The sequence below is a fragment of the Thermobia domestica genome, chromosome 2 (assembly GCF_964235325.1).
Source record: "Thermobia domestica chromosome 2, izTheDome1.hap1.1, whole genome shotgun sequence".
Classification (NCBI taxonomy): domain Eukaryota; kingdom Metazoa; phylum Arthropoda; class Insecta; order Zygentoma; family Lepismatidae; genus Thermobia; species Thermobia domestica.
In genome coordinates this window covers 91,879,151-91,896,496 of record NC_137455.1, presented here as the reverse complement: position 1 = coordinate 91,896,496, position 17,346 = coordinate 91,879,151, and the positions used below count along the sequence as shown (strand labels likewise).

At 36.5% G+C, this 17,346-nt stretch overlaps 1 protein-coding gene across 2 annotated transcripts in view; it reads left to right on the top strand.

Annotated features, from left to right (window-relative positions):
- LOC145674097 (inactive dipeptidyl peptidase 10-like) overlaps positions 1-17,346 on the top strand; it is a 398,407-nt gene that overhangs the window by 348,486 nt on the left and 32,575 nt on the right. For both annotated transcript variants that reach the window (XM_081743927.1, XM_081743924.1), the window contains exons 8-10: positions 1,973-2,082; positions 3,387-3,510; positions 16,568-16,809. In XM_081743927.1, the coding sequence (XP_081600053.1) occupies positions 1,973-2,082; positions 3,387-3,510; positions 16,568-16,809 (476 nt within the window). The remainder of the gene's footprint in view (positions 1-1,972; positions 2,083-3,386; positions 3,511-16,567; positions 16,810-17,346) is intronic.

The following is a 17,346-nucleotide window of genomic DNA, read 5'->3' as shown; positions in this document are numbered from 1 at the left end:
CATATTAGATAACTTTCATTTCCTTAGTATCAAGCGATAAAACTTTAATTTTTACCAGTGTAACTTCCTTCACGAGCCACCTTAGGAGGCAACTAAACCTAGAAGAGAAAGGGTTAAAATTTGTCCATTTATAGTAACTTTTCGAAAATTGCAGTAAGTAATTACAGTAAGTCTGTATTGCTTTTATCACTTTTGTCGAAAATAGTGTCAATACAAGCCCGTATCCACGGGGGACTAGCGGACCGCCCCTCTAAATTTTCAGTGCCCCCCTAAAATTTTCATGGTAGGCTTGCAAATGAACTATAATATGGTTGGGTCGCCCCCCCCCTACATTTTTGGGCTGGCTACGGGCCTGTATCAATACATTAATGCCGTAACGGCTTCAAATTCATGTTCTATATCACAAGACCATTTCGTGATTCAATTCAAACGTATTAAGATATGTTTTGTTTTCGTCATGTCTTCGAATCCTTTTTCTCCTTTGCAGGAAATTTAAAACACATGTCGATGGGATATGTGTTAAAAAGAAAGATAGATAAAATAATGTAGTAGAAAAATGAAAAAATGAAACCTGTAAGCAGCGCCGTAACTTAGATTTTTTCTTGGGGGGAAAGCACTACTAGGCCCCTAGAAAAAGTTGTTTTGAGTCCTCCCTTGTTTTGAGTTCGAAAATAGGTCTCTTCTTTCCATCTTTCTCTTACTCTTTGTGGCCCCGGAACCTGTGGGCCCTCCCGGACGCCTCTGAGTCCAATCCATACATGGCAGATTAATTAATGGAACAATATTGACAAATCTCAAAGCTATACGAATACCGGTACATATTATTTCTAGATTAGATCTAAGAGTAGATTTTTTTTTTTTTTTTTTTTTTTTACTGAAATGGGTCTACGACTCATTTTTTTATTTACCTTTTGTGTGCTATTTTGTTTATTTAATGTAGTGAACCTGTTTGATGCTTCATTTATAATTTCATGTTCGTATCGTATATGGAGTAAGAAAATTTTGTCCTAAAGTGAGCCCTCCTGGAACGGCGATAAGCTTCTCTGGGGGCAGTTGCCTCCCTGTCCCTCACAAGTTACGACCCTACCTTTAAGTTTTACGTTCTGCGATTATGCCGATCAGGCTAAAGGAGACGGTAATGATGATGAATGAATGAAATGGTGGAATAAAAAAAGTGGAGGGAAACGGAAGATCCCCGAGAAAACACACACACACACACAGTGTTTGTCCATCACAAAGTTTACTTGGCGCGAGCTGGGATCGAACCAAGGACCCCAGGCACCAGAAATGAACGCTTTACCACTGAGCCACCGTGACTACGTAGTAGAACAAGTCTTATTCTTTGCTTGCTGGTCGAGAACCATTTTCCAGATGGACAATGATTCGCTTATGGCATTTCACTGTTCAGCAGAAGATAAGGACAATGGGTATCTGGAAAAATGAGTTTTGAGTATTTTCTAGAACTGATATATCTTATCTAAATATCGTCTCCTTTAGCCTACATGATATAATCGAGGAACATAAAACTAAAAGATTTAATTTTCATTTCATTATTTCATCGATCGTCGCAGTGGAGGAGAGAAAGCTTAAAAACAACGTGCCATACCATTTTGTAGCTAAATTACAAATAAGATAGATATTTGATAGGATACTTTCATATTGCAGAAATAAATTTTACCACCTATCATTTATAAAATACAAACAAATACGTATCAATAATTTGTAGCTACATTAGAAGTGATTTTTAGGCTATGCAGTAGCTTTTGTTTCAAAAATCATATATTTGCTGTATATTTCCAATGGGATCGACAGTGTCAAACGTAGATAGGTTTTCCCTATAATTCAAAAATTATATATTAAGGTTTATGCATGTTCAAAATGTTTCCTGTTAGCTAAACTCTAACAGGACATTAGTGCATTTGAAAATATAGTAAACAACGTAGTTTATATGTGGTTACTTGTTTTCTTCTAGGCTGGAACAAACAATCCTGAGGTTACGTTGTGGGCTGTAAATCTAAGCGATCCTACTAAATTGGATAGGACTGATCTGAAACCACCTGATGTGAAGGAGCTTTCGGAGTGGTTAGTAGAGAAAATTTTTTCCACCATTCCTTCTACAATATAATTTCACTTCATTGATGTCAGCGTGTTTCTGCACCGTACCGCATACCATAATAATCCACAGAAAATAAAATTATGTGAGTTGTTATTTAGTCCCTATTAGTATATCAGCGTCATCACACATATTCTGCCGTTACTGGCTGGTCACTTGCCACAACTGAGAAACTTCCATGCACCACGGACTTCAGCTAACCTCTTCGCCTCCACGTAAGTCACACAGTAATAATAAAATTGTGCTTGTACGGATCCTGCGATACTTATGCTTCGCCAGTTACTTAGGACTGAAAATGTATCTCAATGTTGTGTTTATTATTTATAATAATTCTCTAAATATTGTCTCAACAAATTCGCAGTTGAAGAACATATTTTCAAAAAGGAAACATTTTTCTGTTTTGCAAAATTCACTTTTCAAATGTTTCTGAATCATTGGGATGAAGCTTCGTTGGATTGTGTAACAGGGTGTACGCAAACGGAAACGTTTTTGGTAGAAATCACACTATAAATTTAGTCTAAACGACTAACCACATTCACCTCGTTCATTCACTTCGTTTGTTTGTTTGTTTAATTCAAAAGGGAATGGTAACAAAGCGGTTGTCGTATATTTGCGTTCAGGGATTGATTTTCAAAACGGTGCATTTTTCAGAAGAGCTTTCAAGTTATTACTTCTTCAATTAATCTAACTAGCTGTTTCTTTAATGTATATACAATGTACAACAGCTTAGCTTGAAGTTATCATGACTTATTGAGTCTAACGAAACTGACTGCATTATGTAGAGTACTGTATTATTGAAACACCGAATACATTGACATTAACACTCAAAGGATAGACTTCTACTTTCTTAATTATAAGTTAATTATCCACTGTATTTTAGCCCATGTGGAGTAGATATTCACCCACCAGGAATGACTAGTTGCAAATAATTGGCTTAAGAGATAATATGTACTGCAATAATACAAAAGCGTGTCGGGTTTTGTAATGTTACTTCCGTAGTGAAATAAAAGAAGGGTTTGGACTATGTTTATTCATGTTAAACTGTTGAGCGCATTTCAATAGTATCTACAAGTGCAAGTTTGGGTAAATACATTCTTAACTGTCACGAATCCACATTGATAACATTGATTTCTTTCTTTGCCTGTGTAGATTAAACGAAGTCCGGCTCATCAGAGTCCGGATTAACGATGTTTTACTGTACTACACTTGTGTAATTGTATTTTTCCTTATATGTGTGTGCTAACTTTGCTGTTAATTGTTCAATCTTTTCCAGGGACCACTACTTCACAGCTGTTACGTGGATAAATGAGAATGACGTATCTGTGGTGTGGATGAATCGTGGACAGAACACCTCCATCATATCACTGTGTAAAAAGCCTCTGTATAACTGCGAAGTCGTAAGTTTCATTTGTGTCTTCAGAGAGATATTATCGCAAGACATTGTTATTTAGCTTGTTCATAAGATGAAATTTGTATGGTCTCTAATGTGGAATGAAAGAACTGCGGCAGGAAAGGTAAATCGGTTTATTGGGAAAACAATATTGGAAAATTGATTTATTGAAAGATAGACCAAAGTTCATGGAATAATAATAATACATCGAAAAGAATGTTATACAAAAAAGAAAAAAGTTGAGAAATTTTGAACTACCGAACTTTGACGTTGGATACGCTAATTCTGAGACTGAAGAAATTATTTTAATAAATTTACAAACAACTTTCTTTCTGCAACTGTTTAAGAGCCTGGCATACTAAAAATAACAAAATTTACCATTTTTCTTTTGCTTGTTTTTCATAATTGAAACGAGATAATGAAATGCAACTTAGCACAATCATAGATAATGTTATTCTACAACATAAAATATGAATCTGAAGAATTTTCAGAGTTTCCATCCATACAAATTACAGTGTTGCAAGAATAGCATTTCTCCTAAGTGAAATCTTGAGCCGATTACGGTAGGTCCCATAGTTTTGGAGCTATGGACCTTTAAAGTTAATTGTCCATGACTCCGAAAGATACTTTTTGTCTTATCTCGGTATCAGGAATCACCTCTCACACGTTGTCAGTGTTGTTTTGAAACACCTTGTACATACATATTCCTCCTATACATATTCCTCCTGGGACATCCTATATATATATATAGCCTACATGTATATATACGTAGAAACGAAGTCTTGGATTTTTAACAGCAATGCTATGTGCATAAAGAGTTACCGTTAGGAAAAGACAAGAAAACAATCTGTTAGTTAACAGTGTATTTTGCTACATAGATGTCATAAATAAACAACAATTTCTTGTAATAAAATAGAAAGTCTCAGTCAACGTTGACAAAGAACCACATAACATCACAAAAGTTCGTTTTTATCGATTTTCTCCTAAACTACACATGAGCATTTACACTTAAGTATATCATTCATTTTACTTCGATGTGATCTATTAACTGACACACACATACACACACAAATATATATATTATAATTAAACACAGAAAAGTAATTTTTAAGCATTAATCATAATTTGGCTATATCTGATTAACCATGTTATGTATTGCCATCTAGCTAAAGTCATAATGAAGAGCTTAGTGTGGATATATTCCAATACCAGTTTCATCACAACAAGTAAAATGATTCTCGCACAGCGTCAAGTTTTAGATTTACAAATTAACTAATTTTTTTCCTATATTATCTCTAGAAGTAGCCACAAGCTTTGACCATCAAAAAAGATCATTTTTTTTCAGCTGAATAAAATATTTATTTATTTATTTCCTCCAACAGAGAGGCAAGGGCGAGCCCCCCCCCCAAAGGTCATGTGGGTCCCCCACATTGTATTTATGAATATACAATATTTAGCATAATTTAAATGCAATTTGTCATAAAATCCTCATACATATGCCTTCTTCATTTGAATGCCCCCCCCCCAAAAAAAAAAAATACAGAGAAATCGGCGCCCTTGCCGAGAGGTCTCTCCAATTATAGGAGGAGTACACAATTGATTACATTATTGGGCCTACTTTATAATAATAAGTAAAACAAAATTTTATGAATGAAAATAATAAAAATAAAATAGTAAAGATATTAAGTTAGCAATAACCAAATACAATACGAGGGTCACTATTATATTTTGAGCCTAACAATGAAAAACAGTAATTTGTCATTGAAAATCGATTTATTGATTTTCGAAATATTCTCCTTTATGAGCAATACACCTTTGCATTCGTTCGAACCATTTGTCAAAGGATTTTTTTTCCAATCTTCTTTAGACACTTCCATAATATGGTTTTTGAACGCATCAACGACTTCTTCCGCCGACGAAAATCGTTGTCCATGTAATTTATTCTTGACATTCGAGAGCAAGAAGAAGTTATTTTGTGACAAATCAGAACTGTACGGCGGATGACCCATCGATTCGATTTTTTGAGTGTTCAAATAGTCGGTTGTTAGACGAGATGTGTGAGAGCTCGCATTGTCTTGATGAAGAATGATCCGACGGCGCTTGTTTGTTTTCTGTATTATGTTTTTCACAGCATCACTGTTTTCTTGAATAACAACTGATTTTGGACGACCTTCGCGAATTTCGTCAGTGAGCGAATGGTGGCCACAGTAAAATCGTTATACCAGCGTTTCACAGTGGCAAAGGATGGGGCTTCATCGTCAAATATAGAGACAAGTTGACCGATGCATTCTTGTCTTGATAATCCACGTCGAAAATCGTAATGAATCATCGCACGAAAATTTTCACGAGTTAATTCCATTTTTCTGTTGTCACGCAATCTTCAAGTCAACGTAAACAACACAAATAAAGCTACTGACAAAACATTTGAAGTACGTTATGGTCAACAATGTCAAACGTTTCTATGCAAACAAAAATAGCGCCTAACTATAATCAATATTGCCAAGGCTCAAAATATAAATAGTGACTCTCGTACATAACTTTGTATGCGGACATTCCATAGATCAATGCATACATATTATGAACTATAAACTCATATTCTAATTCTATATATAGTCATTCATACATAATACATATATAGGGGAGGTGGGGGCGTAATAGACACCTTAAGGTTGAAATTGAAATAGCAACTTTGCTATGAATGGAAAGTCGATGATTTTGCACTACAATATTCTTTATTCTTTCTTCTACGTATGTAAATAAGTGGAAGGCTTGAAAGTTTTACAAAACAAGTTGTATGTGCAAATAAATGGACCTAGTGTGAATGACCGTTTTACCCCAACCCCCTGGGTAAAATGACCCCATCCTTGGAACATATACATATTAACGAAAATTATGTTCTGTTTCGATAAGAAGATGCATTGCCTTATGCATTGAAAATGTTAATGAAACAATTAGTTTTATAACTATAATATAATACAATGAGCGGAAAATTATAAAAACAAAAATAATACTAAAATAAACCTAAATGAAAAAGAAAATACGAAGTGGAATAGAGGGACTGTCAAAAAATTTCGAGATTACGTCTCTAATATGCCAACAAATGACAAAACAAGGACACACGCTCGATCACAGGGAGCACTGACTTCATACTATTCACAGGGTAATATATTACCATGCTCATTCGACAAGGGATATTTTGATCCTCTGCACAATTTTAAGGGGCCATTTTGCCCCAATCCCCATATAACTTTCAAAAACCCTTTATCTGCTATCCACCATCTCCCACAACGAAATCATACATGATTGTTTGATGGCCAAACCTTTCTCACTATTTATATGTATACCATGTTTTATTCAAGTAATTACTTTTTCAACAACAGGTAGAATATTCACTATATAGCCTACCTTATATCGACGTATCATGAAAATGGTTTTCTCCGCTTATTTCACACGCTATTGCAGGTAGCGACGTCTCCCTTTCTCAATACTTCGTGCCACACTAACTACGGCTTGTGCAGTAGTACCAATTCCCTGTCACCAGAGGAACACCGACATATACCGGGATGGCCATCTTGCCCCGGGGCATCATTATGCTCCACTTCCCCTACACATACATATACATATATATGCATATGTGTATATTTATTGATTGTGTCATTCTTTGGACTTCATTTTTCGTTAAACACTAATAATATTGGCAAATACGAAACTGCCAGTTTCCTCGTAGCTAAACAATTAGCGTCTGGTGTGTGAGACCGGGTTGAATTCCCGTGGGAGTTCATGTGATTTGAATCGCACGTTAAGCTGTAGAAATCAAATATTTACGTTTCGGGTCCTTGTCTAGAGACGCGAATCGCACTACGTGGCAACGTCGCAGATAAAGAACCAATGGGGATCTTATCCGGGGCCAGGAGCGCTAGGCCTCCAGGTTTTTGAGTGGCAAAAATAATTAAACAATTATGCATATATTTTTAAAAGTTAATAGTGAACTCATGATATACCTATCATAGTCTGGGTTCTGGCTGCCCCCCCCCCCAGTTTTTACTTTCTAGATCCGCTACTGTAAAGAAGCACAGAGATACGAATCCACCAAATAGTTATATCATTTTTTTCTAGATGGCAGTTAAATACTTATTAGCGTAACAATCGATGTAACTATATGATGGATTCGTAGAGCAATGGTAATAGTTCCAAGTTAATACCCAATGTTACCACATAGTGAAATTTTGATTCTCCATAGCGGCTGAAGGAGATCCCAGAGGGTATACCATTATATAGTATTTTCGCTTAATTTTGATCTGAAGAATGGCACTTTGTCGTCCATGGGTGCCATTTTTAGAACACCCCATATCATAGTGGAAGTTAATGCAGTTCTTCTGCTGGAGAACCACATTAGGAAGGATGTAAATTTGTTGAAAAGTTTGAGGGGACATGGTTTCTCAGTGTTAGAGGGCTCACCTCTGTTGCTAGAGGACCGTGGTTCAATTCTAAGCCATGTAATTTTGTGATAGATAATAAACTTCCTCGGAGTTCTCTTCTTTCCTTCAACATTCTCAGTCTACCAATTCTTTAATGATCATTCACCTCCAGTAGTCATCCGTTTCCGTTACCTTACAGGTTATAACAGTGAGGCGTGAAATTAAAAGATAAATAAATAAATTATGAAACACTCCAAAGGCGAACTTTTTTTTAAATGGATGGCCTTACTAACCCGATAGCTCATCGTATACTTATGCTCCAAAAGACTTGAGTAATCAACTGAGTTTGCCCAAGTTTCATTTCCTCCTTTGAAAACTTATTTGTGGAAAATCCATCCATAACAATAGAGCAGACACAATTCATTATTGTCTTTAGTCCTTTGCCTTCAATTACTGAAAACTCACAAAACCTAGAAAAGAATCTTCAAGTTTTTATTAAAGAAATTCTTTCTTATGAACATAATGAAAAGTGCGTTTCTTTTTCTTCTTTAACCTAAAAAGAACAACTAATGGAATACTAATTAGGCAGTTAGTCACTAGCAAGGTTTTAAATTTTCTTCTTAAATTTCTCTGCTATTGAAAAATTACTATAGTGTATTTTTCTTAACGCTTCGGGAGAACTATTCCATCATCACCATAATATAAATGTAGGATAAAATTTATCAGTGTTCCTTCCTTCCGAACTAGTTACAAGTTTGAAAAAAAGGGAGGTTGACAGTTAATACAAAAGTTCCTCATACATCTCTCTTCTTGTAGTTAGAAGACAACTCAAAATGGTTTAATTTTTATACGACAACAGTTTTTATTGAACAAACATAAAACTCCTCTGTCTCTTTCTTTTTTATCTTTTTTTAACATATTTTTTATCTCCTCGTCTTCGCACACTTTTGAGTTCTGTAGCCGGCGCCTGCCAAACGGCTTGAAATCTCCCAAAACTTTTGGAACAGTTACTTCCTTCGATGTTTTTGTTTCTTCTTCTTCTTCTTTACTTACAGTATCTTCTTCCTTTCAATAAAGAAATAAAGAACTATTCCGCCTTGAAATCACACAGCTATAGTCTTCCTTACCTTCTTCTTCTTCTTCTTCTTCTTCCAACCCTTGAAACTTGTAATTTGAGGATATTTCTGGAAGATAACTCAAGAAACTAAAACCACTAAAGTTATTTTGATGACTGTTCTCAATTCTCTCTCTCTTCAGTTGAGTCTTTCTTGCTTCTGTGTTTATTTCTTTTAATGATGAGCTTTCTAATGGAAAAGTTTCCCATTACAAGTAGATTATATACTGTTATTTTATTTATTTATTTATTTACTTTTGTCTTTTCAAAATAAAAATAAAATGTTAGTTGTTTATCGTAATAAAGTTTACTCTCGTCTTTTAAAAGTAACTACTTACGAGGGAGGACCCCAAAAAAAAAAAAAAAAACGGGAATTATGCTGCAGTGGGGAGAGAGAGTGGGAGAACCCATTGTTGTACCAGTTGTCCGTTACGATCACGCCACCTGCGTCAGTGTGCGAAGTTGTGTAGCTGTGAGTGCATCGGTTCGCTCTTGAGAGTTTGTTTAGTAAAACAACTTTTTCCAGTTCGGCGAAAACATGATGACAGATTATCGAGAGCTGTGAACTTTTGTTTTCTGTTGGGGAAATCGACCGCGGAAACTACTGTAATGCTGAAGACTGCTTATGAGGATGCTGCCCTAAGTAAAACCAGAGTATACGACTAGTTTGCACGTTTTAAAAATGAAGAAATGTCAATTGAAGACCAACCCCGTTCAGGACGCCCCTCAACGGCAAGAACTGACGAAAACGTCGAGAAAATCAATGCCCTCGTTCGCGAAGACCGTCGCCGAACCATTGATCAACTCTGTGAGATGTCTGAGATATCGTGGAGCTCAATTCAGAGGATTTTATCAGAAGATTTGCACATGAGAAGGGTTGCACCCAAATTTGTCCCTCGCCTTATTACAGATGAGCAAAAGGAGCGTCGACTTGAGGCATGTGTTGAACTTCAAAATCAGCTCAAAGAGGACTCTGACTTTTTTGCCAAGGTGATTACTGGTGATGAATCGTGGTGCTATGGCTACGACTCCGAATCAAAGCAGCAATCAAGCCAGTGGAAGACAAGTGGCTCTCCTCGTCCCAAGAAAGCTCGCCAAGGGAAGTCACACATCAAGACAATGCTCATTTGTTTCTTCGATTGCAGAGGTGTTGTGCATGCAGAGTTCGTTCCCCCGGGTCAAAATGTTAACCAGAGGTTCTACTTGGAGGTTTTGAAAAGATTGAGGGAGAGTATCCGGAAGAAAAGGGCAGATCTTTGGCGCACAGGCGAATGGTTCTTCCATCATGACAACGCTCCGGTCCACACCGCCCTCTCCGTAAAGCAGTTTTTGACCAAAAACGGCATGACACCGATTGTGCACCCCCTAGTTACCGGATCTAGCCCCGCTGTGATTTCTTTTTGTTCCCCAGACTCAAACGTGACATGAAAGGAAAGCGTTTTGCCACTGTGGAGGAGGTAAAACAAAAATCGCTGGAGGTCATAAAGATCCCGATAAGTGTTTTCAAAACTGTTTTGAAGAATGGAAGGATCGTTTGCAGAAAATGCGTTGCGGTCCATGGACAATACTTTGAAGGTGATGAAAATTTGGTGTAAAAATATTAAGAAATAAAGAAGTTATGATGAATTTTCCATTTTTTTGGGTCCCCCCTCGTATCTCATAGTTTGTCATGAGATATAAAGTGTTATTCAAAAAGTGCACCGGTTTTGGATCGTCTGGCAAATTTTTGTTTCTCGGTTGCCGACATTGTTTTGTATTGTTGCTCTACCCACAAATATTCCGATTTTCGCCTTAGTCTGAATTTCTCTCATTTCTTCGGTCTGTCTAGTCATGGAGCAGTTTACTATAGCGCAATGTGTGCTAATTGTGAAAACTTTTTATCAGAACGGAGAAAGTTATGCATCAACAGGACGGTGTTATGCATCAACTGACCAAACGCCAAAACACGGTTCTGAGATATTGAAGAAAATAAAAACATGTTACCAATACGATCCAGTACTTGGCGCTTGGTCGAATAGCTTTCCATGAACGTTTAAACAAATAGTAGGGTTTCAAACCATTTTTTTTTTTTTTACATTATTTACATGGTTTCCTACTCACTAATGTAAAATTCTCGAAAATCGCAGAATGGCGCGTGATGCATAACACCGTCCACAGGCGACTTCGAGCGGTTCTAGGGCGAAATGAGACACCGAATGAATCAACAACTCGCAGATTTATGAAAATGTTCATTGAAACGGTTCATTGAAAGTCCTGGGCGGCGTCGTAGTGGTCGTTCTGAGCAAAACATCGCGGTGGTTCGTGACAGTGTGGCTGTTAGTCAAGCAGTCATAGCGAATTTCCCGAATAGAGTTATTGCATACCAGCGCAGTAGAGAAGGTCATATGCCCGACATCATTCACCATATCTGAAATCGGAATTGTGATGAACATGTTTATGAATTTTGTTAGTGTGTTTTGAAAAAATAAAGTTCATAGTTTGATGTATCAAAATCGGTGCGATTTTTGAATAACCCTATACCTAGATATAGTCGTTCTGTAGAGATACTAATGTTGCATTTACATGGTTGCTTGAAGAGGTGTTAGGAAAGGAGACATGAATGTTTCTTTTTCATTTATTACTTAATAAGGTTGCCAGAGTATAAGAGCAGTAAAAGTCAGTAGATTTGATTTGATTTGATTTGATTTCAGTTTAGCGCCCCTTTCAACAGCGAGGCTATATGAGACATGGACCTACTGATTAACGTGGAACCCGAACTACATGAGCTCCCGCCGGAAACAAACAGCTTGTTCCTCGCTCTGGTTTATTGTTGCATTTGTATGCGATTGTTGTGATTTGAAAATGAAAATGAAAATGTCATTTAAAAAAATTATCAGAAAAATGAATTTCAGTCGAGTACTGTAGAAAACTATAAATAAATTATTGGAAGTTAGTAGAGAAAATAAAACTACACTCTAGACGTAGTAGTATTAATGCTTCTTTTAAACGTTTTAATGTTTAAGTTCCTTTTTCTTTCATGTGGAACAAATAGGCTAGCAGCTATCTGAATGGTTAAATGTTTGATCCCATACTAAATAAGGCGTCAGACAAACTTGACGCCGTTTGAATTCTGTGCTTTGAGTTCTCTTTAAATATTATTAGCAAATAGGAAAACTGCTGTATTGCAAGCTCTTTGTATACATTCATATCAGTCTATTTGCCGCCTGCTGGCGCTGCAGTACATCTACTTAGTCACGCCCTTTTACCACGTGGCAACGTCGCGTCACAGACTTCATTTCATTCGCTTAGACCACACGCCATCGAGTTTGTCCCTGACATTAGTTTTACAAATTAGACCCAAAGTGACTTAAAATATGAACGTTACATCTTTCACATAAATAGGTTAGAAATAAATGGACTTTTTTTGTTTTAAAAAATCCAAACAACGTTAAAACATCAAGTAAACTTTTAAATACGTTAGATCAACATTAACAGATTTAAACCATGTCCAGGAAGAAATTAAATGTCGACTCAAAGCAGGAAAATTGTGATATATTCAGTCCAAACTCTTTTGTCTGCGCGAATTCTGTCGAAGAATTTTAAGCTTCGATATATACCGGTAACCATAATTATTATGCATATTGTGATGTATTCTTTCGAAACATGGTCATTTACTTTGACGGGGAAAGTGCAGGTTAAAAGTACTTGAAAAACAAAATCCTGAGGCGAATATTCGGAACCTCGCGGGACGAGGACGAGAAATGGTGGAAACGTCATAACTAAGAACTAAAGAATTTATACTGTTTACCTTCGTTAGGGTCAACAAGTCTAGGAGAGCAGGTTATGCAACTCCATGGAATAAAGTAGGAACACTTTCAAAATTTTTAAGTGAAAATCCAGTTCAAAGAAAGACCTAGGCGCGGATGGAAATACAATATTAAGATGAATCTCGCCAAAATAGAAATATAAAGAAGAAACTGGATCTATTTTCTAAAAGCAGAAGCCATTAGGGATATTTTGCGAATCTGGCATTGAAACTTCGGAACATAGTGAAACATAGTATAACGTCATTAAACAACGAAGTTAGCTCTCAGTCTTGCCGTATGTAGAAATAAATTAGATATGTAATATATTCCAGCTTGCGACGAACTCTGTTAACGTTCGTTTAGTGAGTGACTCTGGTAGATAAGATTTGTTATCTACGATCATTTTTCTACTTTGTTACTGATTGTTTGAACGAAATTGTAGGTAGGTAGATATCACTGACTCTGTTGTCAAGTTCTATTATTTTTAACTGTGAATATAAATAAACCAGCTGCGGTACCATAACATGGGGGAACACGAAACTTGGCATTCCATTATTAAAGGTTTCTCGGAAATAATAAAATAACAATCTACTTTAAAAAAGAAAAAAAAACTTGTGAACGGAAATTTAAAAAATATGTAATTCTTCCAAATTATTTTTAATAATCCTGAAATATTTGGCCCTCCATCAACCCAGAGAATATTTCTTAGTTGCTTTCTATTGAACTTAAAAGTGAAACACTTTCTACCAAATATTAATATTTTTTAAAAAAAATGCTGTAATACCTTCATCTTTGTATCCCTTCAGATCTCTTCGCCTCCGTGGAAGTATTTGATTAATTTCATTTAAATATGGTTACTAGCCATAATTTGATTATACTATAGCTAGTGTAAAATCTATCATATTCTTCGTCTATGCCTTTTTTTCAGTTAGCTCGGGTCGGTTTTTCGGATCGCTGTCCTCCATCTGTTTCTTTCCTGTGTCATACCCAGGGATAAAAGGATCTGGAAACGTAGGGGGACGGTACGTAGCGCCATGACTTCCGCCGTTCCCCTGCCTCTCTTTGCCTATTGTAATTTTTTAGGAACTGGGGTGACGCCGTACATATTTTTTGGAGGTGGGCGACGGCGTTCCCCGCGTTCCCCTTCACTTTTACCCCTGGTCATACGCGCTGAGACACCACACTGCACCGTATCATTCTGAACACAATCTCACCACTTCTTCTTTGACCGGCCTCTGGCTTGTTTCTCATTCAGTTCTAAGCATCTACTCGGTAAGCAATATATTCCAAAGGTCTTCTTACATGCTTAAATCATCTCAGTCTATTTCTTGATTTTTTTTCTACTGATTTTACATTTGCTGCTTTTCCGGATCACTTCATTCTTAATTTTGTCCTTCCGCGTCACTCCACACATCCACCGCAGCGTCTTCATCTCCGCAACATGCAACTTCTGTTCCTCTCTTCTTCGTGACGGGGACAAATACTCACACTGTTGAGTCCCCATTAAACCTCGATCCCTCAAGTTGTTGTATATTTACCATTTTTTGTTATTGTAATACATTTGGTATTCTCATCTATTTATTATTTTGTCTCTTCTTTTAGTTTCTTACTTCTCTTTTTCAGCAATATTTTTGTCATATTTTTTATATTTTTTTAAAATTGTATTTATGGCAGTCATGTCAATCGTGATGGAGACAAAGAGCCTCGGTGCTCACGTCCCCATTAAACCTCAACCAATCAATCAATCAATTCTGGTACAATCTTTTGTATATAGCACATTAATTATCAATCTTTCTTAACCTACAGAATGAAAATAAATAAAGTTCTCATTTAATTTTTATTCAGGAATAGGAATATAAACCTTGCAATAATTATGACATTTTCAGCAGAAACTCGTCTTTAAAGAGTGGTGTCAGACGTAGAAATAAGCAACGTCAACACAAAATGTTAACAATAAGATTAAAATTACAATTTGGGTACTACTTTCGTATCATTTCCTTAACAAAAGTACTTGTAGTGGAAATATGAACTCAATATTCTAGGGCTCTGCCTCTACTAAACAGTTTGCGTATCCATCTGCAATGCAGGAGACCTAAGACTGATTCACGCGAGGAGCTGATATGTTCAGTATTTCACGTTAAACTGTAGGTCTGGTCTCATAAAGATCTTGACCACAGTACTCAGCGTATCGGGACCATATTTTAAATGAGCTCCCTCGTTGGCTAAGTGGTTAGCGTACGCGCCTTTGGCATGGGAGACCCGGGTTCGATTCCCGTCGGGAGCTCAAGTGGTTCGGATTCCACGTTAATCAGTAGGTCCACGTCTCATATAGCCTCGCTGCTGAAAGGGACGCTAAACTAAAATAAACTCAATTCATTAGGTTATGGTTGCCAGATCTCCAGGCGTGCCCGGGGTTTCCGGGTTTAAAATAAATTCTAGTTGCTCTTTCTACTAGAACAATCAGTCTACATATTGCGAAACTTGTCAATGTTATACGCAGTGTTGTCAAACGTTGATACGAATTTTCTCAGTTGTTTTGGGACTATCTTTGCACTCAGCAGCTAAGAACGCCTCATTGGTTATGTTGCGCTGGAACAATCTCAATGCTCCGATATCTGGAAGATGCGCTCTCCCTGACAATCGATTTAAGTCAGGCCTCCTTTCTGTAAAACTCTTTTTGGACAAGAAACTAATTTTATGGGCTCAACATTAAATTACCTATAATAAATTAACTTTACCATTTATAGCTTATAATGTATGTGCTTAGTTGTTGTTAGTAACTTACAAGAATTATATTTTTATTTTTTAAATTCTTTTCATTGTTGTGCCTGTGTTGCACCAACACTGTTTTCATTTAATAATTTGACAGAAATAGGTATGGAATTTAAAGATTAATTTCCATGGAAACAAATTGTAAATTGAATTTTCTGTTTTTAAATCTGCAATATTAGCACTTGATAAGGAAAGATAATAATAAGTGCTGTGAATTATGCAGTGCATTTGCCAGAAAGCAAATGCACTAAACTTGATCAAAACAATTAATGCAGTATACTCTTGCTTTACCAGTCAGTAATACACATGTATGTCAAGCGAGTGTTTAGTGTAATGAAAGCTTTACGATCGGATGATAGAAAGAAAATGGCAACAGAATTTGTGATGGCCGAAATTTGTGTTCAGATGAACTTGTAAATGACCTGTCACTTCTTGCACAAAACCGTTTCAGAAAAACAGATACTCTTCTTCAGGAGCTAGGAGCTGCAAAAAAAAAGTATTTAGATAGCCATGTATAATCACTAATATTTTGTTATTTTCATTTAGTTTGGTACAGGATACGTTTGGTTAATATTAATTATAATGTTAGCGTTATCAGTTATTAAATAGTAGTGTAAGTGAAAAGTAACGGTGGTAATAATATGTTCAGAAATAAAAAGTTTCAAACTTGTGTCCCTAATTACACACATGCCATTCGTCTCAAGGCTTGCCGTCACAACGGTACATAAAATTCCCATTTTCTGAGACTTTTTCAATCGGATTGTGAATTCAATTAATGAAAAAGGAAAGAAAGAAAAATCTAATTACCTCATTGATCTAGCGAAGTGCACCACTTTGTAAGAGAACTGCAATTGATAGCATCCTATTTTGCAGCCAATATAACGAGTTAAATATTGTTATAGGTTAAATTTTATCTTTATCTTCTAAGAAACAGTTGAGGTTTTGTGGTAAAGTTAGCTTTTTCTTCCTTTTTAGCTTTATACGCAACGAGTGGAAGAAGGAAATCCTGGATGGGTGGACATCTATGACCCGCCAATCTTCTCTGAGGATGGATCGTTGTTTGTTGTAATTCTGCCTGTCCAGGAGGGAGACGCTGGTTATTTTAAGCACGTAAACCTTGTATATGTGGATAAACAACCTGCGTTGAGTATGCCATTGACTCAAGGGAAGTTTGAAGTAGTCGCAATCGTTGCCTGGGATGAAGAGAACCACTGGGTGTAAGTTTCATTATTGTTTATCATTTAGTTGTTATATATTATTACACAATTGCCGCACGTGATAACAGACTAGCACAATATTAGGTATATTTTACCAGTATATGGTCTTCTTGTTCATCTCAACCATAGGTTGGCGGGTAACATGGAAATTTTAAAACCTCTCTCTCCCTTGGAGAGCTGTTTTATACTTTGATAAGGTTTCTTCTTCATAACTGCATCTAAATATTCTATCCTTGGTCTTTCTTTTCCTGGTTTTCCTTCTGTCTTTCCCTCTATCAGCACAGTGATCCAATCAGAGTGCCGAATAAGATAGCCAAACATGCTGTTTCTTCTTTTTCCTATTATCTTTATGATCTGTCGTCCTTCATTAGCTTTCCTTAGTACTTCTTCATTCCTTTTTTTCCTTTCGGTCCATCATATGAGCAGCATTCTGCGCTAATACCACATTTCAAATGCTTCCAGCTTAGATATTTCAGCTTTTCTCAATGTCCATGTCTCTGATCCGTAAAGTGCCACGCTTCATACCGTAAATCGTTT